Raw genomic sequence first — 24,522 nt, 5'->3', positions numbered from 1 at the left:
GCTAGATCAGTCATATGATTTAATGTAAGACCCATTTCTTGCTTTTGGAGGACTTCAGGTTGCACAGCAAAGACTTTTTCACAGTGAGTGTGTCAGTTCTGTGTCCTGCCCATACCTACTTGGAGGCGTGTACCGTGGGTGGTTGATGTAGTATGCAATCCAGGATGTGAATCCCCAGTAAAAGGCACAGCCCTGCAACAGACAGATAATTTTTTTTTTTTTTTTTTTGAAAGGGCAGTAAGGAAGTGCAAACTGTGACTTTATAAGCATGAATTCTGCCAAGTGAAAAACTCAGGTGACCACTGAAAGGCTTTGAAGCTGTTAGTGAGCCTTAGAATATAGATCTTTCTAAAATGTTATGAAGCCAGTAAAAAAAAAAAAAAAATGGAGACACAGTATAAATTTTTTTAAATTTTGTTGAATGTGTTTTACTCCTGTAGTAGGAATTCTTTTCTCCTTTTTTGATTTTACTGCTGAAAATCACATTTCTATGAGCTATTAAAAGTCTAGGGCTGGTTAACACAGCTGAACTGAAATTCAGCATTTCCAAGCAAGATACAGCAAGACAAACAGAAGGCTACACCAGACAAAACAAGAAAGAGTAAAAGTGAAGCCCTGTATTGTAGCCATGTGTTAATCTCCTTCACCAAAATCTTGAATGTTTAAAGGGAGGGTCTTTACATCACACTGATTGGGATGGAAGGGTGATACAAAGCAGCCAAGATAGAGCATGTGAAATAAAAGAAAAGAAGGGCTGTGAGTAATGACACACAGTTGAAATTCAGGAGGCTTTGGAAGAGTGAAGACCTGGCCATCTCTCTATCTTCCTGCCTGAGGCCTCCATCTATAGAAGGAGAAATTTTTTTCCTACTTGTAATTTGATTTTCACTTCCTAGCACAAGGCCTGTCTCCTGCTCTGTATTTATATCGCACCAAGGAAGCAGTGTATGATTTCTGTCAACACTGCTGGGTGTTGCAGCAGCAACTATCACCATAAAATAGCATTCAGCCTGAAAAATATCCTGGACATGACAGTCAGCCCCTTGGGTGAATGAGTCAAAGTGGACATTCACATGCAGGAGCTAAAATGGACATTGATTTCAATTTATGTCCTTGGGGACATGGTCCTGAAATCCTTCCTGTTATCTGTGTTTTCACTAAACATAATTCCTGGAGCTACACAATAAATTAATTTTTATTTCCCTATCTTCTTCCAAGGACTGCTTTGATATGAGGATATTCTCTCCTACACAAGATGATAAACATATTGTCACCTTTATCATATTTTTCAGAGGAGTGTGCCCTTCCGAAAACTTGTGAACAAATAATGTCTCCAGAAGATGTCTGATGTAGTGTAAACAGTGACAGAAGCAGGCCAAGCTGCAAGAGAAAAAAAATAAAATAAAATTAAATTAAGGTAAGTGAAGGATTGTTTTTATTACTTCACAGTTAATGTCATGAAAGGAATAATAACTGAAATTCCAAAACCGCAGTTGCATTAAAATTGTGGGATTTAAGATATTGTCTTAATTGAAGCATCTGCTACCAAAGATTAATGGAATAATTTTCAGTGTTATACAAAGTTGCTTGCATTTTGCAGGGAAGCAACCTATTTTTTCTAGCCTTGAAATAAAAAGAGCTCTGCATGTGATGCATAGTCCTGACAAGACATTCAGACAGGACAGCTGTGTATACAGCCAGGCGTCTGACATGCTCTTCCAAAAGATGTCTCCCATGTTTTAAGGCCACCTTAATGCTCCTGTAGGATGTGTCTGACATTTAAAAACATTCTGAATATCTTCTGAATGGTTTCCTTGTCCTTTGCCAGCTCTAGTAGCTGCATGGAGGTAGCTTGTGTTTCATTTCCTTGTGGATGCAAAATGAGATTTTGTTGCTAAGTTAATCCATTCTGATGGCTTTTTTGTTGCCTGTTATAAAGAAGTGAGGCAATTGTGGTAGAAATTATAATATTGATTCTCTTTTGAGGAAGATTATGAAACAATAACAGGCATTGCTGATTTGCTGCTGAGAATGAGCTGCAGCTCACAGTGATTGAGTTTCAGAAACAAATGTCAGCAGCGATTCCTGATGGCATTTTATCTTGGTTACATTTACCGAACTACCATAGCCCATCTTGCTGAAAACCAATTATAAGACATAAATGAAAAGTGGTTTTCAGCATGTGAAATCTCAAATAATTTTATTATGCATCGTGTACAGTAGTTAAAGTCAAAGATTAAACAATTTCAAAGTAATTAAACCAGAGAGAGTTGAGCTAAGAGAATTTCGAACAATTAACAACTTATCCAAAGCCTGAAGCAAACTTCCAGCTTTGCTGGAAATTTTAAAATTAATTTGACTTAGGATGGAGACCTCAGATGAACCCATTAAGGAGTGGTCACTGGCAGGATTCTGCACAACCCTTGCCCACACAAAAGAAGGTAAAGCCATTGCAGGTCCTTCTGTGCTGCCAGAATCTCTTTCCTTTTAACCACATGCACAAGAGAAGGAAGACAAGCATCTTGCAGCTCTGAATTTGAGTTCAATTATTCTGTGTTCTCATTCCCAGCTCCACTAACTCTCTTAGTGTCTCTCCAAGTGTCTGTTCCTCCATCTGTAAATGGTGTTATTACTCACTGTATTTCTCTGCTGTGTACCTGTTCCTCTGATTCTGCAATCCCAGAGTGGAAGTGTGTGAGAAAGGTGTCCTTGAACCCCCTAGGTCCCTGTGTGTCCCCCTATATGTGGTCAGCTTGTGCAGGTGACAGGCTTTCCTTGATCACTTCTCACCCTCCTGCCAGAAACTAATCACCCAGAAAGGGAAGTCCCTTTGAGTGTGAAAGTTCCCAGTCTGCCTGGTGCATTCTATCACCATCCTGTGGAGATGCTTCTTCTGAGTTTATTGACCTGACTCATGACATGCACAGCTGTTGAATTTCCTCCTTCTTGTGCCTAGGCAAGAGCTGGTGTGAGGGTAGTTATTTTCTGATGCTGATGCTGCTCATTTCAAGAGCAGGAATGTGTAATAAGGAAACTGGGAGTGGGGCACCTAAAGTCTTGTCTTCTCTGTCTAGTATGATTTTGGGTGCTACCACTGTATTATTTTAATTTCTGAGTTGTTGTCAAAGTATTTGGGAAAAACACTGCATCTCCTGGTGACCAGGTGCAGTGACCATTGCTGAGATCCCATTTTTGGTCAAGCTTAGGAGAGCTGCTAAAATGACAAACATGACAAAAATGAATCTGACACCAGGCAGGCAGCCTCAGACCCCCTGTAACACCCTCAGCTCTGGAAATGCAATCTCCATCCCTTGGTTTCTCATGATCCAGGGAAATAATTGACACAAGTGTCACTTACTGAACCACTGGGTGGCGGAAGTTCTTCCTGCTTTCCACTTGATCATAAATGGTCGAGAGGCGAATGTAAAAGAGCAAATATATGAGAAGAGGCCCGGTGTATTCTGTTAGAAAAAACTAGAAATGAAAAATAAAATAGCTGTGGCAGAGTAGAAAATTGTATCAGGAAAGATGTTAGAAGAAGAATACCTCTATCCATAACCCCTATTCATCCTTCAAATTACTTCTGGCTTCATTTTCAGGACTTAAATGACACACAGGGGATTCTTCTGTAGTCTCTTTAGCAGAGGAGTAAAATCCATCTAGGAAATGAGAGATAGGTTTCTGTGCAGAACATTAATCCAGTCAGGAATGCTTCATAGAAGGTGGCCAAAATCACAGTTATCTCCTCTTTATATTTTTGGCTGTGCCATGGGGTGCCTATTTGGAATCTAAATAATACTGAAAATCAAGGCCAAGAAACTGAAGGTAGCTTGCTTTCTGCCAGTGTTTTTTGCAATTCAGTGGTACATCAGTTAAAAGCCAACCAGGCATGACAGAAACACAGCTTTGAATCCTGGTTGCTAGCAGAGTCATCTGGAAGAGAGGCTATCATTGCTTGAAATTTGGTGGAGGATGGAAGAGCAGGACCAGCCTGCCTGGTGCTTTGAGTCGCTTTTTTGGTGACTGTGTGATTCTGCTCCCTGTGCAGGCACCAGCAGAAACAGCCTGTGGTGGGCAGACAAATTAGCTCACTGTGACAAAAACAAAGAAGAAATAACTTCATCTCACCATTGTCACCCCTGCTAGGCTGAGAGGAGGGGCTGGGAGAGAAGGCAGAGTCGCAGAGATGACACAAGCTGCTCTCAGTTTTAATGTCTAACTTTAGTTTGGCACAGCCTGCACTGCTTTTTTGTTGGGGAACATTCTTAAGCCACATACAGATGGAAGAAGTAAAATTACATTAGAGTGATGAGAGATCTAGATTTGATCACCTGTCCCCACTGGACTGAATCCCAGAATAAAATGGAAGTGGTGTAGTCCTACATGTTTACAAGGACTGGCAAATTGTAACTCAAGTGCCTGTCATTGCTTCAGGGAGAAAGATTTATAACTGATGAGATATTTGGCTTTATGGTGTCTATTGGCACTGCTGTAGAATTGTAATGAATAAACACCTGTGGCTTAAGGAAGCAATACTGATTTTAGACCACATTTCTCAAAAGTAGTATTTGGCTGCCCAGAAGGCTGTTCTTCTAATCAGTCTTCAGAAGAACATTGAAAGGTTCTCCTGCAGAAATATCTGGCAATTAGGTTCCCTTTTCCTCTCTTACAGGGGGAAACCTTTTGAAATGTTATCCTTTCATAGCAGGACAGTCTCCAAAAGTAACAAGAGACTTAAGTGTTCTCTACCAGAGGAACACCAAATTCCCTTTTGTTGCAAGTAACATCATGGCTCCAGAGCTCCATTTAGACTCTGCATGATCCCAAGAGCAGGTGTGTGTGTATGCTTGTGTGTTTGTAAAAATATTTAATCTAGGAGTCCAAGAGCACTCATTGCAGAATACCTCACAGCCAAGGGCTTATTAGAATTTTAATAATAGCAGTTTTATGGGTCTATTCCAAAATGTGAGCCCACTGTGTTTGGCACTCTGCAAACACTGATATTTAAATCTAACACACCAAATCTAGACTGTGGTGGTGTAGGGGACAGAGGCACAGGTAGTGTGGTCTGGGCAGGTTAGGGGAAGAGCCTGGAATGAGCTGCTTTCTGCAGTGTAGCTTTTTCTCTCAGCCATGAGCTGCACCCATCACTGCCAGCTTTCAACATCTGTTTGGCACAAGCACACTACAAAGCTGCCAGGAAGAGTTTGGCAGGACCTAGCACCAAGTTGTGCTTATTTGTCACTGCACCAAGTTTTTCTCCCTTACCCCCCGACTGATTGCAGAAAGGAGAAGGAGAGTTTCAAGGTTTAGTAAAAAATCCAGCCTGTCTTTAACAGCCAAAGCTGCAGACACAAGATAACTGAATCCTTGTGATGGGGTTGTAGGAAGAGGTGATGCATGAGTGCAATTCAGAGAAGCAGTTGAGAGCACTGGTAATAGCTCTTGAGCTGAGGTTTGTGGAGCTGAGCAGCATCAGGATGCTCAGGGTGTGCTCTGGTGACCACGAAGGCCAAGGGCATCCTGGTCTGGATCAGGAATATTGTGGCCAGCTGGACCAGGGAGGTCATTTGTCCCCTGTACTCAGCACTGATGAGACCACGCCTTGAGTGCTGTCTCCAGTTCTGTCCCCTCAGTTTGGGAAGGATGTTGAGATGCTTGAGCACATCCAGAGGAGGGAACAAGGCTGGAGAGGAGCTGGAACACAAATCCTGTGAGGAATGGCTGAGGGAGCTGGGGTTGCTCAGCCTGGAGAAAAGGAGACTCAGGGGTGACCTTATCACTCCTTACAGCTCCCTGAAAGGTGCCTGTAGGAAGGTGGGGTTGGTCTCTTCCTCCAGGCATCACTGGCAGAACCAGAGGACACAGTCTCAAGCTGTGCCAGGTGAGATACAGGTTGGATACTAGGAAATAGTTTTTCATTTAAAAAACAATAAAGTACTGGAATTGTCTGCCTGGGGAGGTGGTGGAATCACCATCCCTGGGTGTGTTTACAAAAAGCCTGGATGTGGCACTGGGTGCCATGGTCTAGTTGAGGTGTTGGGGCATGGGCTGGACTCGATGATTTTGGAGATCTCTTCCAACCTGATTCTGTGCTCCAGTGACTTTGTGGGACAGGGTTCAGTCCTGTCAGTGTGTCAGTCACATCTCTCATGTGCAGGCAGGTGGTGCAGGGTCAGCCATGAGATTAAACTGCAATTAAACTGTCAGTCCTGGCAGGCAAGGCTGTATGTGCCTTTGTCATAACAGAGTCCCACAGTTCAGATCAGTAATATTCTGTTTTAGAGGATGAGGCTCAATTTGCTGTAGTAGTTTTTGTTGTAGTTTACTTTATTTTAGGTAAGTTTCAGACTCTGCTGTTGCATCTCCCATGCTGTGACCACTGCTCTCATTCTCTGGCCCCCTGATTTTAAATTTGTCTTAAATGAAAAATGAGTTCCAGAAAGGCAGGCAGAGAAACTGCTAAAAATTCCCATGAGTTCAAGCAGGTGAAAGGTAAAATAGTCTTAAATTAACACAACATTACAATTATTGGTTCTACCCACTGACAATCAAGGGCAAGCACCATTCTTTTTACTTTTTTTCTTTTTTTCATTGATTCTCAATGATTATATGCAACTAAGCCTAACTAGTATCTTCATACTCATCCTATAGCTGATTAATTGCTAGGCTTGGGGAGTTATTAGCTATGTCAAGGATGAGTTCAACCCATCATTTTTATAGGTGCTCAAAATTAGAAATATCTGCTGACATATTCTGCAAAAATAGTAATCACACTTTAAGCAAAGGCCTGCAAGTAATAACATTGTAGGTTGCGGTTTCTGAAAAAAAGAAATATCATTTTATAAAAAAGAAGTGATCATTTAAAATGTAGAGCACATTTATCCTGTCAAAATGTAAAAAGAAAAAAGAAAGCAAACAAACAAAACCACCAAACCCTAATATTTAGAAGAAAATTATTTTTTCTTTACCATCTTGTGATCTTAATTTAGATTATTTTGATTTATTGGCTGCAACCAAATATGGTGATCCATAATAAACACAAATATCTTTTCATGGGGGAGGAGTGTGTCTCTATAACAATGAGCACAGCTAAATAGGCTTTAACTGTTGAGCTCATCATTAACTCCCTGAAGAGGGAAAACAGGAGATTGCCCTTTATTCCCACATCTGTACACACTTCTTCATATCTTGGACAGTGTCCAGTTCTCTTACTTTACTTCTCTCCTCTCCAATGTCTGACATTATATTCTCTGTAGACCTCTTATTCTCAGTAAAATTGCTCTTTAATGAAGCTATTCTGAAATCAAAACTCTCCCCAGCATGGTCTTCATACAGGGTTCTAAAACCAAGCTTCCTGAGCATCTCAGTCCTCAGAGATCTGACTGAGTAACCCCTAAACTGGTAATATCTGCTACTTAAACATGAAAACTGAGCTCCTAAACCAGTCAAAAGCGAGCTAAATAGGAATTTCCATTATCCAAGAGATGATGGAACAAAATATAAAATAGTACAGGAGTGCTAAACAGCAAATCAGCAAAGCATCTCATCTTGCATAAACTAGATTGTATCTCCTTCTTTTATCTCTTATTAGCTCAGGGTGCCAGGAACACCTTGCTGAACAGAGTAACAGCCAGGAATTCAAATCCCAGACCTTGTGAGGCAGAGGGTATGCTTAGGGAGGTATGAATGCAGCAGATGTGGAAGGAGCTCTTTAAACTTACTGGAAAGATTTTCTGACTGGTAGGGATCTGACACTGTCCCAACATGTCTGCTAAAAAGAGTGGAAAGGATTTTGATGTGAGTTACAGTACCATGTGTCCTGGTTGGGTAAAGGCAAAACAGGACAAAATGAAGTTGTAAACACAGGCAGTGGAGTGGAGGGACTCTGAAAAAAAAGTCCAGGCAAATCTTTATTAATGAACAGCCCACATATTAGTATCTTCCCATAAGGGCATCAGCTAATTCCTTTCTGTAATGTTTATGACCTGCCCTTTCTGTGATATCACACCCTATCTTGTTGCCTTTTGGCATAGTCTCACATTATCTCATTCATGACAAGCAGCAGAGCTGAGGAAAGGCCACACAGCCTGTTCCACACTGATCCCTTCCTGCAGCTCTTTCCATGCCATGTAGGGCCAGTTTCCCAGCCACTGGTGCTGCTTGTGATGTTTTCTCTTCCACTGCCCATGTGATGTCTGGGTGGAAGCAGAGAGCATGGGATGAGGGGAATACCTGCAGCCAGAACAACCACTGTGTCATTGTCTGTAGTCCTCAGCACAGCAAGAGATACAAAACAGCTCCAGCATGTCCTGGGTAACTCTGATGGGAAAGCAGCTGCAGTATATAAATTATCTAATGGACAGGGCTTAGTTTCTCTGATCAATGTGAGACAAAGACAGTAGTTGCAGGTCTGAGCCAAGGTCAGACTGGCACAGCACATGCTGCACAAAGAGGAGGATCTCCTGCTATCACACAGGCAGACATTGCTCTGTGTGAGTGTACAGAGCACAGCTGGGATTTCAAAGAAACCCAGGAGAAACAGGCAGTTAAATCCTCCCAAGTCCCCAAATCACATTAAAATTAGCATACAACTGCCTTAGACTCCTTTTACAACCTCAGCCCTAAGTACTCTTGAGCTAATGAAGAAACATTATTAATTTCTAGTCTAATTTCTACTTCATATGCTTTGTTACCTCATTTAAGGCCATACAGTTACCTGGGGATGATAATGGCATAGTTTTAGCACCTCCCTTAAATCTTCACCTTTGTAAAAGTTCTGTATTTTCATGTTTGCAAAAATCCACAGCAACAATTTTGCATTAGATAATGCAGTTCTTAAGGGCTGCTTGAATATTCAATTACTTTTTGTTCCAGTTTCCAGGGAACTGGCTAATCCAGTCTACAAAACCTAAATTGTGAATGCAGGAGCAGTTGAAACTTCCCTTGTTTGGGCAGATTTTGCAGTAACTCAGTGTCTATGAATATTTCAGACCGCTGCTCAGTATTTACTGCAAATACCAAAGACAGGGATGGGTTTGCTGCAGGATTTTATAGGCAAATTGCAGCAGACTCTGGCCAGTTTCAGGAGCTGGGGAGGAACAGCAATGGATGCTGTTTATCCCTGAGTCAGGACTCTGAATGCTCTGTGAAATAAGGGAGGTGAAATCCCAGCCTCCTCCTGTCTCTTCTCCTAGGACTGACCTGTCTGAAATCTTGGCATCAGACCACTTCTTACTATGGTCAACATTCTTCCCTGAGACTACTGGGGACTGAAAGTCATTTCATGTTTCTTACTCAAAATGGAAAATTATTGCAAATTAACAAATGTTATTCTTATGAACACACATACATGTATTTTGTATATGTTTGTACCAATACATATTTAGTGAAGAATTGTTCTGTTTGTAACCAAACACCAGTGTGAATTCAGGTTTGCTGCCAGATCTTTACAGGTCTTTGACAGCATTTTGAAATCTGCCTTTCAATGTACATAGTTTAAAAATGTGTATTTATTGTTTGCTATGTAGATAAGTAAACAGGTGCTTTTTGAACACCTGGTTATTGTAAATAACCTCATCTGTGCTTTTCATCCAGATGCTTCAAAGCACTTTGCAAAGTGGAAAATACTGTTATTTTCTTGCCAGTGTTTTGGAAGCTGAAATATAGAGAAATTCAGTGACTTGTCAAAGCATCAGGCAAAGGTGGGCAAAGGGGCACCTGGTCCCCTCAAACACTGGTTCTGTCTCTGGCTCACTGTGCTGAACTCTGGTTCAGCCTATGGTTCACTCTGTGCTCTCCTCACACCCTGTACGGGGCAAAATTCCCCATACAAAATAATTGTGCTGAGTTTATGCATTCTAGAGGGACTAAAACTGCTCAAATTTGCATAGATTGACAAAACCTCCTTAGTTACTCTGAATACAAATAGGAAGATGTCTACATTTACCAGCTCTGTACATCAAGCAGCTTTTTGCTCCTTAAGTAGCAGGAAGGGTTTAAGCATAAAGTTATGTATAACTGAAAGAAACATATTGTTCTGTTTATGTTTACTGAGTTCCCTCTATCTTCTTTTTGCACTCAAAGGGGTAAAAACTCAAGGGCATTCCTATAAATACTTAGGCATAGGTCTTTCAGTCTTCACTGTGCTTCACAGTAACTAGAACCCTCAGAATTAATTTTTCTTGTAGCTCCCTAATTCCTTTTGGCAACTGAAAAATTGACACTCTGGCTTGGTTCATCATGAGCTAGTGGCATTTGTTGCTGAGACCAAGAGAAATTATTGCAACACTGTTTGCATCATTAGAAGCAGCATCTGAGGAATCCAAATCAGCCAGCTGGGCAGTTTCAGAGGTCTCCTCTTTCCTTATCAGTTAACTTCATGCTACCACTGGGCAGTAACAAAGAGCCAAAAGTACATGTGGCCCAAGGAAAGGCACAAACAATATAAAACCATGGCAAGAAATCAGGCAAATGCAAGCTGTTCTCTCCTGATAACCCTGGAGGCTGAAAAATATTAGACTTAATTAAATGAAAAATAAGAGCAATCTTGTGTGTGTAGTTCACCTTTGTGAAAGGTCACATTGTTTTAGAAAGTTCACAGCTTTTGCCTGGGATCAGCTCAAGACTTGGCCAACTGTACCAAGGTAGAGCAACACTTAATGTGTGTTCAGGCAGAAACCTCTGCCAAGTACAAACTGTGAGCTGAAAAACAGAGGTGCTTTGCATTGCTGATAAAAGGTGCTGTCAAGGAAATGGTGACTTTTTTTTTTTTCCTGGAGATCATCTTCTACACCAAATTATCTATTGATCCAAGAGGCTTAGCTATGAAAAACCATTTGACATTTTTTCTGTCTTTGGCACTTTTTTGCAGCTGTTTTTAAGCCACCCACAGATTCACACAGAATCAAATTCTCTTTTTATTTGGCACTTCTGCTAAGTTTCCCAGGTATCCACAATTCCCTGAGAGAACTATTCAATTTGTAGGGTCCTATCCCACAACTATTTCTGTCTGAATTGGCCACAAAATATGCAAGCCCTGATATGTATCTGCTGAGAACCACATTCAGTGACATTCCCTGCTACATCAAACAAATCTTCACCTCCCTCCCTTACCTGGACCTCAAGTTCCTTCCTAAACTGTGATAGTATGAATGTTCTCACACTTTCCATCTTTACACTGTCCCACTAGTTTTCTGGGATTCCCAGTCCTCCCACTTCTCCAAACTCCTCAGATCCTCTTTTTCCTTGTCTTTGTCTGTACTTCTGCATCCCATTGTGAGGTTATAAACCTTTACTGAAGTCTCTTCTTCTCTTCCCAAATTAGGGAAAATATCTTAAGTTGTTCCCCATGGGAAGTCCAAGTCTAACCTCAGTGCAGAGAAGGTGGAGAAAATTAGTCTGCAGCAGTTTGGCTGTTTTTTGGTGGTTTTTTTTTTCCAAACCCTTCACCACACAAAATGCTTCCTATCACAATCTCATAGACTTCTTGGCATCGTTCCACATTTACAGGACCAATGGATTGAGCTGTGCCAGACAATCAGAGCCAACTGCTGCTCCCCTGTTCACCAACAGGACTGAAAAACTTTGATGCCAGAGGAGAGAACCACACTGACCAAACACTGCTTTCCCCTGGAGAGAACAGGGCACCTCCTTATTGTCTTTCCCCACTGTGTCCTCCTGCTGTGCACAACCACAGAGCTTCCTGGCTTCTTGGTCATTTTCCACAATGTCTAACTTGGTGATAAATTTGCTTGCCAGCCAGGAGGGAACAGATCAATTAGTGAAAAATGTGGGTTTTCAGACTTCAAAGATGCTCCTGGGTTTGAAGAATTATTAGTCTCTACATTTCTAAACTGAGCAGAATCTTTTTTCATTGGGAAATTTGAAATGGAGCAGTTCTGCTGCCAGCTTTACTATTTTAAGGCCCTCAGGAGTCAAAGCACTTAAGCAATCCCTAATTTTAAATCACAGTTACAAAAAATATTTACTGAAATACTGTGTTCCAGGGTTAATCTTCTAAAATTCACAGGCTTGGAGGTAAAATATTTTTTTTTACAGTTCCATGCTGTTTTCTCAGTTGTAATTGGATCCCTTTAATAGCTGGCCCAGGTAGCAACAGGACAACAGAAGCTGATAAATCAGAAATTGCATTCATTGCTCAAATAAGCAAAGCTTTAGCAGCAGTGTGAATTTGAGCCAGAAGAATGGATTTTTCTGGTTGCTTTTTTCTTTTCACTACAGAAGCAGTGTGTTTTCTTAGCTGTAAAGCCATGTTTCAAAAAGTCACCATGCCACGTTGCAATTATGCAAAAATAGGTGTCTGTCAAACCTGCTTAGGCCCAAAATTGCATGGAGATTAAAAATAAAAGCCATCATTTCAGTGGTGGGAATTTCAATATATCCCTGGAGGTAAAATCTTTACAGGGCCATATAGAACAAATCTATAAACTCAGCTCCCATTAGTATCTCTGCAGCATCAGTCAGCAAACCTCTACTATGCCCTCCAGGCAGGATGAAGAAATTGCAAGTCCTGTGCAGAAGTAAATTATTTGTTTCAGGTAATATTTGTTTTATATAAAAGAAGGGAAAGTAGAGCAAGAGTTCTAACAAATTTAATGGTACTAAGAAACAGGTTTTGTTTTTTCCCTGAATTATATTCTGGAAATCAGCCTTGAGGGCCTCCTTTCTTCTAAAAGAGCCAGCTGAGGTTGAGTTTTATTTCAGAAAAGGACTTCATTTCTCAAAACAGACTGACAAATAATTGTTCCAATGGAGGAGAATCACAAATCCCTCACCCCAGTTTGTCCTCCTCCGTCCATCAGAGAACTCCAGCCTCTAGAACTGGAAAACTGGTTAGCCAATCTCAGAGCTGTGGTGTGACCTGAGCCTGGGGAAGTCTGGCCTTTCACAGCACAAAACACCAAAATTATTTTGGTCACTGTGCAACAGTGTTTTAGGAAAGCTGAGGAAGAGGAGGAAACTTCCCTCCTGCAAGGTGTCAGCCTCTGGCAGAGGGACTAAGCAGGCAACATGAGAAAACAAACCCTTGAGCTGCCAAGGTGGAGAGTGACAAGAACTGTAAATCTGAGACTGCCCATGCCCCAGAAGGGAAGCTGAAGCTTCTTGATTTTCCCAGACTTACTGATACACAAACTCTTTGTTTGGGAACAGACAGCAGCATCACCTTTATTTTACAATATGTTTGGAAAGGATGCTGCTCCCAGGAGGTGCAGGTCAATACTGTTTTCCCATTTTAAAAACCAGAAGTCATTGTCTTGGTGTAAATCCCCAGCACTGGTGTTCTTGGTCCTCAAGTGTGATCCCCAGTGAGGTGACAGAGCCCCAGAAAACCCAACTCTCTGCTGAGTGTTCCCCTAGACAGACCCATGCCCAATGCATCAACCTCTGGAGAACCAACATGTCTCCATGTTCTGTGTCTATTTCTGGAGTCCAGACCTAAGCTATCATTTTGCTGGTGAGATAAGAATGTTTTTATTCTGTGCCTTATTTATTTAAATGTCAAACCTTTAAATCAGAAACCTCCCTCACTGTGTGCATAAATCTGGTAGAGCATCAAGGGGGATGGGAGCACAGGAGATCTAAAGACAGTAAAAATGGCAGTAAAACTACACATCCTGTGTACAAATGCATTTCTAATTGCTGTTGCTAGAATACAGTCTTCTGCAAACCTTTTCTCTATTGCTATAGACTAGCTATAATATAAAAGTCTCTTGACTGTTTAAATGACATGGCTAGGAAGAAGATTTCTCACACTGAGAATGGAGACAATTTAGAATATGGAGTAGAATGAGATAAGATGAATATTCAGAAACTCATGGAGTCAACTTTTTGCATGCAGATTAAATCATAAAAAAAATGCCACTGCCTGCAGTACCTACTCCTGGTCATAACTGCAGTATTTATAATGGGATATTAAGCTTTAGTTATGTTACTGTCTCAGGCTACATAAACCACCAGGAAAAGAGAGAATAAATAAGGTTCTTGCAGATTACTTAATTGTAGCAAACAGGAAGCTGCAGTAATCACAATTTTGCTTTGCAAGGAAATTCCATGGTTGAGAGGTGATGGGATGGATTCGTGAAGGAAACGGGACTAGCATTAATTAGTCTGGCCCCAGCAGGCCATTAATTAGGATGGGGTAAGGCCTCAGCAAACTCACAGACCTCTACTCAAACATGTAGGTCATACACTGGGAGATGCTCTAGCTCCACTGAGTAAACTGCTGGTCACCCCCTGGGGATTTGAATCCTTTCAGAGAAGGATGGACACAGGTCCTGTTTTTCTCAAGAGCTAAAAGCTGTCAGGATTTGTGCTGCTCAGGATTAGCTGAGAGTGAAATGCACATGATCTCAATCAGCTGGGATGAATATGAGACCTGATAGAGCTGATCCAGAGGCTGCCTTTTCCCAGATCAAGGGTTACTGTTGTAGCAGTAACCTCCACCTTGAGTGTATATTTCAACAGATATATAAGGATCTGTAAAGTAGCATGTCCTTTCCAAGTGTCTCATAGAAATGCTTCCAAGCCTGTAGTGACCTATTGGAGAGAGGAACTGGGGCTATCACCTGCAAGCTGCTCTAACACCTGACACTCAAAGCTCCATCCTTGTAGGCACAGCCAAGAAAGGACAGAGGCTTGTAGTCCCCCCATGAGAGCAGGGTGGGATCTCTGGGCTGCCTGAGGTAAGAATCTGATAATTTGGCCAGCAGCCATGATACCAGCTAGCAAAAACTCACTTGCTTCATTAAAGGAATTGCTAGCAATCAGTGGTTTGAGTAGTCTTATCATGGCTTTTATGGCTTTCAGAAACTGTGTTGTGTCTTAGCCATGTTTCTCACTGCAGAAATTGAGGATCTCACTACCCAAAGTACAGATGAGGGCTGTGTGTTACTTCAGCTAATGCTCTTCATGCAAACTGCAGCAAAAGCTTGGTCAGAGTGATCATGAGAATACTCTCAGCTCCTCCACATGTGCCTGCTGCAGGATATTGGAAAGATCTCTTCTTCTCCCATTCCTACACTGTCCTTTCAAACCCTTCTACTGTTCTGTCTTTGGGCTGTGAAAGAATGTAATCTTTCACTTCTCACTTTCCCAAAGGAGCCTGTAATATTAGGGTTCCCTATATTCCACATTGTGTAATGTGCTGCTTCTCAGCACTCTGACCTTCCAACAGCTGCATATAGGAAAATAACTAAAGTGAAACCAGGTCTACCTACAGCATAAGACAGGTATTGTTGTTATGGCAAATGCTTTTGTTTTACAAGGAGATTCAAAAGTTTTTACTCTTGAGCCTGGCTGGACATCTTCTGCCTGGAATCCTTGGCCTCTCAGAACTGTTCTTTGCTTGAACAAAGAGTAAGGTATTTCCATCCAATTATTTTCCTGCATTAGTAACAGGATTACTAGAAATCCATTTTTTCTTTATAATAGCCTTCCATTTTCAAAGCTGAGGAGTCTTTCAGCAAATTAATGTATTTGGCTACAGTTCTGCACAGGCATATGAGCCCAAGATAAGCTAAAACTGTTTTTTAAAATTGATTTTTTTTCCCCAGGCAATATTTTTATGTTCTCCTTCTAATCTTTAATTGGAAGTCAGAGCTAGCATATTGATAACTTGGCTCGCTCTCCATTTAATTCTGTTTTGAGTGCTGATAAACTAATTACACCATTTTGCATAAGGAAGCACAGGCTGAGGAAGTTGAAGCAGTTTGATGCCAAAACACATTGCTCATTAAGATGTATCATGCTGACTGTTCCAAGGACATACTTACTGTGGTCCAACCGACCTGCTGACCCAGGTCTGTAAAATACAGTGTAACAATGGAGGAGACAGCAAGGCTTTGGATGCTGATGGAATCCTTCAAAAAGGGCCCATCTGCAGTGACAGAAATGGAAAAGGAGATGGTGTGAACAACAGGTACCCTCCTGTGGGCTCAATATAATGCTGAGGCTGCCCTGCTAGTGGTCCAGTTTGGGTTCTGATTAATTTTGGTGACTTGGTACTTATTCTCCAGGTTAGCAATTTAGAGCTCTCCCATGAGAGTTATTCTCTTCCTGTTTTAGCAAAAGCATGAGGATGCCACGACACGGGGCAGCAATGTGTGGTGGTTGTACTCTGCTGTCTCTGTTAATCTGGCCCATTAGAGACAGGCCAGGCAATCACACAGACAGCTCCACAGAGCACTTCTTGTTCTGTCTTGCAAGACTAATGGCAAAGTCTGTGTTACACAGCCTCTCGCTCACTGGCATGTTTTGCTGAAGCATTTGCATTCTCAGGCTGTTTTACAATAGACAGCAGCTGATGATGAATGCAACTTCTTGGGCAAAGGCTCACAATCCAAGATTTCTTTGCTGGTTGTCTGACCTAGGCAGACCAGGTGTATCTGAGCATTGCATTACTGTTTGTAGTATTCTGAGGCATCTGCTTCCAATACTGATGGATCTAGAGTGTACAGACAGACACATGGAAAAAAAAAATTGGTTTTTTGGTTTTTGTTTTTTCGTATGTAGGCAGTGAGCTGGATATTGGAAAAATCCAACAGGCACTGGTACAGGATGTTGCCATGGCTGCAACACCTCTTTACTCTCCTCTTTATGTATAATCTCCCTTTCCATATACATTTGTTGACTGTTTACATCAGTGAGAGTGCTAAATACCATCAGGTGCTTGAGCCCTTTTTTTCTATGGCTTTGCAATTCTACCCATACACAAACCAAACACCAAACAGCCTCTGGCAACTTGATCCTTCACTGTCACATCCACCAGGAACTTGTGGACTGACCAGAGGCTGCCTCTGGCAGCCAGCTGCATCTTCTAGTGAGGCAGTGAGCAAGCATTAAAACAGGTAATGCAGCCAGGGAAGGAAGGGAGTGGATGGGTTTAAAACTGCCTTGTCTTCATTATGTGATCAGACACTCTATTCTGGAACATTTCAGTGGTCATGAAAACCTTTAAGTTCCTTTATTAATGAGTAAACTAATAAGTTAAAAATTTATGTCAGTTAATGAGAATACACTAACAGTTCACCCAATAGCACATACAGAGAGAGCAATAGTGTGAGGAGGAGAATCTGCCAGAGGATTAGTGACACATGAGGTGGCTGGACTCAGCCATATGAATACTCACTGCGTTCCAGCTGCAGCCCAACACGGGATGGGTACCACTGGGGACCTGTTCCAATCACAAAGCATGGCTGTCAATTTCATGATAGAAAAGCTACATTTCTATTAGGTTTGGGTTGGGGTTTTTTTCAGCTGATTACTAATGGTGTTGACTGACATTTGGGGGAAGCACAGATTGTCAGAGAAAAGTGAGGAACCTGCTGCAGTATCACCATCCCCAGCCATTTCTACCACATTTGTCTTTATTTCCTTCGGCACACCTGAGGACAGTTGATAGCCTGAAGGAGATTTGTTTTCTTTTCAATTCAAAGTTTATGTGAAACTGGTCAGATTTTTTTTAGATATATCTTACAACTCTTGATGATTCTGTGTTTAAGGTACAAATATTCCCATACCTCTGAATGGAGAAAAAATATTCACAGTGACTGTGATCAAACATGGAAATATTTTCTCCAAGAAGCTGTGGGATCTCATTCCCTGGAAGATAATCAGGTTTCATCTGGGAATGACCTTGAACAGTCCTATAGGACTTTAAAGCTGGCCCTGTTGTGAGCAGGGACCTGGATCTGGAGATGAGTGCTGGAGGTTGTTTCTGCCTAACTTATTTCAGGATGGTGAGGAGAGCTTGTTCACCCCACCAGCTGCCAGCTGGAAGGGAGCTGTACACAGGGTTCACTGTGCAGTGACACTCAGCACACTCTCATTTCAAAAGCACTTGGTCTGACTTTTGTAGGCAAGAACAGGCATTAGATGAACCCATGAACCAGGGCTAATAGCAGGAGGTGAGGCATCCATCAAGTAAGTTGCAAACATTTTTTTCAAGGTACCACAACAATCCATGGCTATTAAAGATAACAAAGAGAAGATAGAGAAGGAGCAGCTGTCTGACTTGTCAGGGAAGATATGATTTGCTCCAGGACAGCAGATATCAATAGTTATTTGGGAGCCTGAAATGCAATGTATTTGTGTTAAATTGGAATCTTCCCCCCAGCTCCCCCCTTCACATTACACTATGTTTCAATAAAAGTCAATTTACCCACTCCTGTGGTAATGCTCTTTTAGGTATGGCTCATAATCTTCACAAGGGCAAACAGAGGTTGTGCATTTAAGCACGTCATCCCACATTTCCAGTCCTTTAGCCTCAGTACACCATTATGTTCAAACATGCTCAAAGATTTAGACAGATGGAAGTGTGCCTGTGCTGCTGCTCATCTGCAGTGACCTTGTTATTACATCAGTGTGTCTCTGGTTTCCAGCCATGCTTGGAAAGGTGTGGAAGGATCTGGAAGGATCTGGAAGGATCTGGGATTAGCTGGTCCTTCCCTGCTCTTACTGTTGGTGGGGGGCCACTAGCTAATGTCAAGTGGAAATGCTAAATGGAGTGGGGGCCAAAGTCCAAACACATTTCTATGTTGGTTTGAGTGAGATCTCCAAAGCTTTCAGTCTTAGCTGCCAGCAGATTTTAGCAAGGCTGTTCCCAAGTGTTAGCTGTCCAGGGTCCTGCAGAAACCAGCGTTGCTTTCTGGGGGGAAGTGTGACCCCACAAAGAGTCTGCTCTCCCAGCTTGATGAGGCTCATTTCAGGCAGGAAATCTCACACATTCCTGGGCTTCTGCTCGCCACTTGGTAACAGCCACACAAGGGGACCCTGGCCCCACCTGTCACCAATTATTGGCCTTCCTCCTAAGACTATTTGTCACAGGGATCCTCCAAAAATCTCGCTAGAACAGCTCTGGATTTCTGTTTGGCAGGGTGGAGAGCTATTCCAATCCAGCCTGCCTGCAGCAGACACACATTCCTCTCATTCCTATAGCAGGAAAGCTCTCTTTTCTTTAAATAGTGAGAAGAAGCCAAACCGAGGGATTAATTATCACTTGCCTGTCAGAATGAGGGGTTGATGGCTCTCTTGGACATCCAGAGCCAGGGCTGTCTGACAGGGAAGCTTCATCTGGCATCAGCAGGAGTTCAGGAGTGTTGTGGAGAGTCCCAGACAGGGTAAGCACACACACTCACTAAAGGCAGAGGCACAGCTGCAGCTGTGGGCAGCACTTGAAGCCCTCTCTGCACTTCCACACCTGGCAGAGCTCCCCTTACTTCCAAAGTTGAAGGGCTTCTCTTTTGCAGGATTGTTTTGGAGGGTTTTTAACAGTGTTTAATTCCCAGTTTTTTCTCATTAACGTTTTCCATTGCTGCTTCCTGCAGAGATTAATGGCAATCCAAGACCACAGGTCATGGAATTTTTTCTTGTACCTCCTGTTGCATCTAAGATCAGGCATGCATTAATATTTACTTTCTGACATTGTGATGGTGCATCAGAACCCATCCACAGCAGATCACAGTCTCTGTATAATCCTTGTGGTTAGCAGAGCTGTGCAGCTCCCCTAAGCAGGGTTTATGGGTTTGGATATGTATTTCACACTTGGAACAAAGTTATAAAAACAACATTTCAACTCACTTATATCCCAGACTGGCTTTGACTTGGGAAAGCAGCTATATAGTGTCCAGAAAATAAAAGTGGACATGGTGGTTCAAACCACAGGTCTATTTAGCCAACATTACATCCTCAAAAATTTAGTCAATATAGTGGTTCTTCCATATCCATTACATTTCTAGCATTTATGTAAAACAGCTTTGATTCCCCTCTTTGCAGCATCATTGGACAGCTGTTGAAATGTCTTCCTAGTTTTCCATCTCTATTTGGTTACTTCTGCTCTGCTGGCTTATCCTTCTCTGGAAAGCTGTTTGCCTCAGACCCCAATATGGTCACCCTCCAACTGCAGGAATGTTGGCACCTGAAAGCTTTGCCCATTTCTTTGCTGAAAATCATTTACAAACTCCTTGAATTTGAGTGACATCAACTTCATTCTTCTTCACTGAGTAAACTGATTTAGCTGAGAATGTCCCTGACCATGCCAGAGGGGCTGGACTAGATGATCTCTGATTATCCATTTCAACCCAGACTGTTCTACAGTTCTGTGAGTTATTCTGTTAGGATTCAGGCAAAGTTATGTCTATGTGTACAGACTTCCATTTGTCTGGAAGTGTAAGCAATTAAGACAGGTCTTAAGTCTTTGACCATATCCCATCTTCTCTGTCAGGAATTTCTTCCAACTTTGTCTTTAAAAAATCCATACATTTATTTAAAATAAAAAAAAAAAAACCAAACCCACTTGAAATATTTTAATTCCATGGTGTTTAAGGCGTCATAATTTTTCTAAACAGGATGATATTTGCTTGGAAAGCAACTTGATGTTTACTTTTAATAACCTCTTTTTAAAAATGGATATGAGGAAAAATATTTAATCTTGTATGGGTTATTTGTTGTACCTGTCCATATTTAAAAGAGAAATTAAAATACAAGCAAACTGACAGGACACACACAAACTGATGGCCACCTTTAATTTTCCCATAGCCAGCTATGGAATTACCTATTAATATTGGCTATAAAAAGGAGATGCAGTGCTGTCAAATAACCATCCAAATACCAGCTAAAATGACAGCCTCAGTGCCATGCCCAGCTGCCAATACCACTGCACAAAAATGCACAGAAAACCAAGTTCCACTGGTCCAGCTGCCCACATAGTTTGTTGGTTTTTTCACTGCCTGTATACTAGAATGCCAGTAAATGAATCAGCTAATTAGACAATCCTAGGAAGCAAGGACAGTAAGAAAAGCCTCTATGCAGCTTTAACAGTGTCCAGAGGTACTCTATCCACAGAACTCAAATTGACCTTAGTGTGTGCTCCACCACTTAAACATCACAATGTGTTTTGAAAATTTAATAACTAAGAAATCTAAGTGCTTGGTACTTTTCAACAGTTATGAAATTTAAGGAGTCAACGTAATTTTTATTAAGTTTCATAAAGAATCTTCTAAAATAAAATTATTTCACTCTCTGCTCTGCAGTAAATTGCATCATCAAATGCCAATTTGTCACAAAGTATTTATGGAATTGTGTGAGCCTGTATGAGAACAAAGGTGCAACAAGATGTAGACCTCCCTTGCTGAGGAGTTCAGTTCCTTAGAATGCAGACCTGCAAAACTATTCAAACTATTCTACTGGGGAGAGAGGAGTCTGAGAAATGCAAAACACAACTGACAGACACAATTTGGAGATAATTAGCAGATTGACTTTCCATCATCAGCTAATTTTATTACCAGTTAAATTGTTTGCTTCTCATTGTATTTCACCACCCATGCATCTCTAATAACAAATAGCCTTAATAATTACAAGCAATACCTGCTGTGATATGAATAGGGTGATATGAACAACAAAATTACTATAATCAATCATCAGCAGCATGCTGTTTAAATTTGCAGAAATAGCAGAATTTCCAAGGAACTGCTGCGGCACCAGCCTCCCTTATCTGATCACAAAAACGTTGCACGTGAGCTGAAAAGTGGAACAGCACTTGCCCATGTGAACTGAGCATGGCTGAGATGCATTCCATGACCTTAACCAGATGGCACTTTTGAGACCCATGTAGCAATAAGAAGAGTTTGCTAGGAAAGTTTCACATTTCAGTGTGTGTGGGTATGCTGGGTTTGTGCATAATATATAGATACAGGCAGAATATCTTGAAACTTGCTGAGGTCTTTCCTTGACAAGTAAACACTGAACAAATATAGTTGTCACTTGTTTGTGACCTTAGACAGTGGGCATGGTGTTGTTTTCCTGGGTTGCAGCAGTGTTCTGAGAAAACAAGGGTAGAGACATCACCATGCTAGCAACCACAGCCTTTGCAGGGCTGAAGTTTGCATACTCTTGCTTCACTGAGCTGACAGCAGGAAAATCAGGATGCTGAAGTGACTGGAAGCTATTGCTTTCTGCTTTTATTTGGAGAAAAAAAAAAGTCTGTGTGATTTATTGTGCTAACATTGCACTGGAGTGGTTCCTGAGCAGGATGGCAAAAAGCTAAGCACACAGAGAAACCACAGTAAAAGTAATCTTGGCCACAAGATCAAAAGAGGAAATATCTGAAGTGATTACTTACTGTGCTTGCCTCCACTGTAATAAATGGCAGCTGCTGAGAGCTGCAATCTGAACGACTGGCCCACTTGAAGGATTGCAGCTCTCAGCAGCAAGCCTGGGGCAAGCAGGGCCACAGCATCTCTTCCCATGGCCTCTCTCCAAAGGTCCTCCTTGGCTGCAGGCCAAGAGATGATTTGCTGCTTTGACCCTCTGAGTGCCAGCACAGCCACCTGGGTCTATTTTCCAGGGCTAGTGCAGGGACCAGCTCTGGCCAGGCCCCCTCCAGGTACCAGCAGGCTGAGCTCCTGAGCCCAGCAGGGCTCTCAAGGGTCAGGCTACCAAGTGAGTGCTGCTTCCACCCCTTGCTAAGCATTTAGGGCACAGGGATGACCTTGGGAAGCCACTTTCTGGATTTAGGGTCATTCAGCTAAGCTGTGTTTTCCTGGCAGAAGGACCCTTGAGAGGGTGTATCAGAATATTTAAAGAGTGGGAGCAGATCTTGAGCTAGATCCATGCTTTTATGAGAAGTTAGTGGAAAGAGCAGACCCAGTGTGCCCTGTTTAGTAAAATCTCAGCAGAGTTCTGAAATGGATGTTGTTTTTAATGCCTCCACAGCTGGGGATAAATCCCTTTTCTTTGTCAGCTTTTTTCTCTGATTTGTTTCATTCCAGGGAAGATCTTTGACCATGTGTTTTACAAAGGCACCTTGAACTCTAGTTGCTATAGGGACACAAAAAAGCACTTTCTTAATGGCATATGGAATTTGAAAAATTAGCTATTTGATCATAAGCATCCATTTCTTTCATCTGGTTTTTGCAATAGGTGAACTCATCAAGCTACAGCCACACTGCTGGCCAAGGGAGAGCAGGCAGTGAGCTGGCTGAGCTGATGGCCCCAGACACACCAGCAAAGACCAGCAGTGCTAAGGACAGGGTCTGGCCCAAGGCAGGACAGCATGAACTTCCCACAGACTACACAGCAAGCAAACCCCAGCCTGACTGAATATCTGCCTAAATGATTCTGGTTTACCTGTTCATTTGATTATTCCCATTGGCCTTAAGTGTTTAAAATCTGTGACCACCCATTTTTCCTGCATAAAGTCATGTATCAGTCACCCTGGCAGCTCCACTGAAACCTCACAGAGACTGGTTCAGAAAGTTTCTCAGAGCATACCTAATGTCTCTATAGCACAATGCACATAATTTCTGCACCCATTCTCCTTTAAAAAACTCTTAGAATTTTGCCTTTTTTGCCCAGGATCTGGCAAAAAAGGATAGCCCTGTCCATATGTTGGTTTCTGGGAGCAGTTCAGCTGCTTTGACTGTGCCCAGATGTGAAGCTCCAGCCTGTGGGACTCTGCAATGCATCTTGAGTCACAAATTTACTTGACTGCATTTTCATAAAAAAAGCTTATATAAATGCCTGAACTTGTTAAGGAACAGAACACACACCCCACACTTTTATTTTTCCTTTACTGGAAAAAAAAAATTGAAGTCTCATACTTCAGCTATATTCTGATCAGGCAATAATGGACAAATTCCTTAAGAGTCAGCATAGTTTTTCTTAATGCAGATTGATTCTTATTAGTGGTAAACAGAATATTATTCGTCATTTGGATGTCAATTTATGTCACTAACAGATTAACCTTTCAATATTCCTTCTGAAACAGTCTGCAACTGAAAGCAACAGAATTTCAGACAAGCAAAAAGCATCAGGAAAAAAAACAACCAAGCACACAACATTTAGACACGTATGTTAATATTTTTCTACATTGTTTTTCCTTTGCACTTTGCACAAAAAATAAAGTAGAAAAGGGAAAAGCCAGCCCTGTGCATTTCCATTTTCCATGTAGCCTGCTGCAGAAAGCATAATTAATTTTGATCTTTCTGAGTGAATTTGCATTTAAATTAATGTGCGTGGGCAAAGGAAGGGAAAGCGAATGAGGCTCACCTTTTATTTCATTAATAACAGCCACAGACCAGAATACAGAGAAAGAGGAAAATAGGTTCAAGGCTAGCTGGAAGGAACTTTGCCATGGGGGACTGCCCTTGATCAGTGCAGGGAGGTGAGGAAGTGCTGAGCACATGGTGCTGGCCAGGACAGCAGTGTGACACCCTGGGGCAGTGTCACTGCAGGGCTGGCACCCCTCACCCTGCCCACACTGCAGGGTGGCTGGGGGTGCTCAGTGCAGCTTTGCTTTAAACACATACTCTGCATTAGGCTCTGCCTGATGGGTTTGTGCAGGTTTTGGAGCAGGGACCCCAGGGAGGGTCGTATCTGCCACCCATGCACTGTAAGAGTGATGGCTTTGCTTCCTGTTCACAGACACTCCTGTTCTGGCTCTGAAATGCCAGCCCAAATGAAAAGAGAAATGAGTAATTTATGCCAAGTCAGGATCTGTATTCT

General features: G+C 41.9%; 1 protein-coding gene across 2 annotated transcripts in view; it reads right to left on the bottom strand.

The window, feature by feature from the left end:
• Window positions 1-24,522, bottom strand: part of TECRL (trans-2,3-enoyl-CoA reductase like) — a 57,127-nt gene that overhangs the window by 7,902 nt on the left and 24,703 nt on the right. Inside the window, exons 3-7 of one of the 2 annotated variants that reach the window (XM_079306281.1) lie at window positions 17,150-17,194; window positions 15,795-15,898; window positions 3,359-3,474; window positions 1,275-1,380; window positions 120-192 (exon numbers count right to left, since the gene is read on the bottom strand). In XM_079306281.1, coding sequence (XP_079162407.1) covers window positions 120-192; window positions 1,275-1,380; window positions 3,359-3,474; window positions 15,795-15,898; window positions 17,150-17,194 — 444 coding nt within the window. The remainder of the gene's footprint in view (window positions 1-119; window positions 193-1,274; window positions 1,381-3,358; window positions 3,475-15,794; window positions 15,899-17,149; window positions 17,195-24,522) is intronic. The other variant, XM_079306282.1, reaches the window with a different exon arrangement.

The sequence above is a fragment of the Erithacus rubecula genome (genome assembly GCF_903797595.1).
Source record: "Erithacus rubecula genome assembly, chromosome: 5".
NCBI classification, from domain to species: Eukaryota; Metazoa; Chordata; class Aves; order Passeriformes; family Muscicapidae; genus Erithacus; species Erithacus rubecula.
This window is presented reverse-complemented; position numbering and strand designations above follow the sequence as displayed.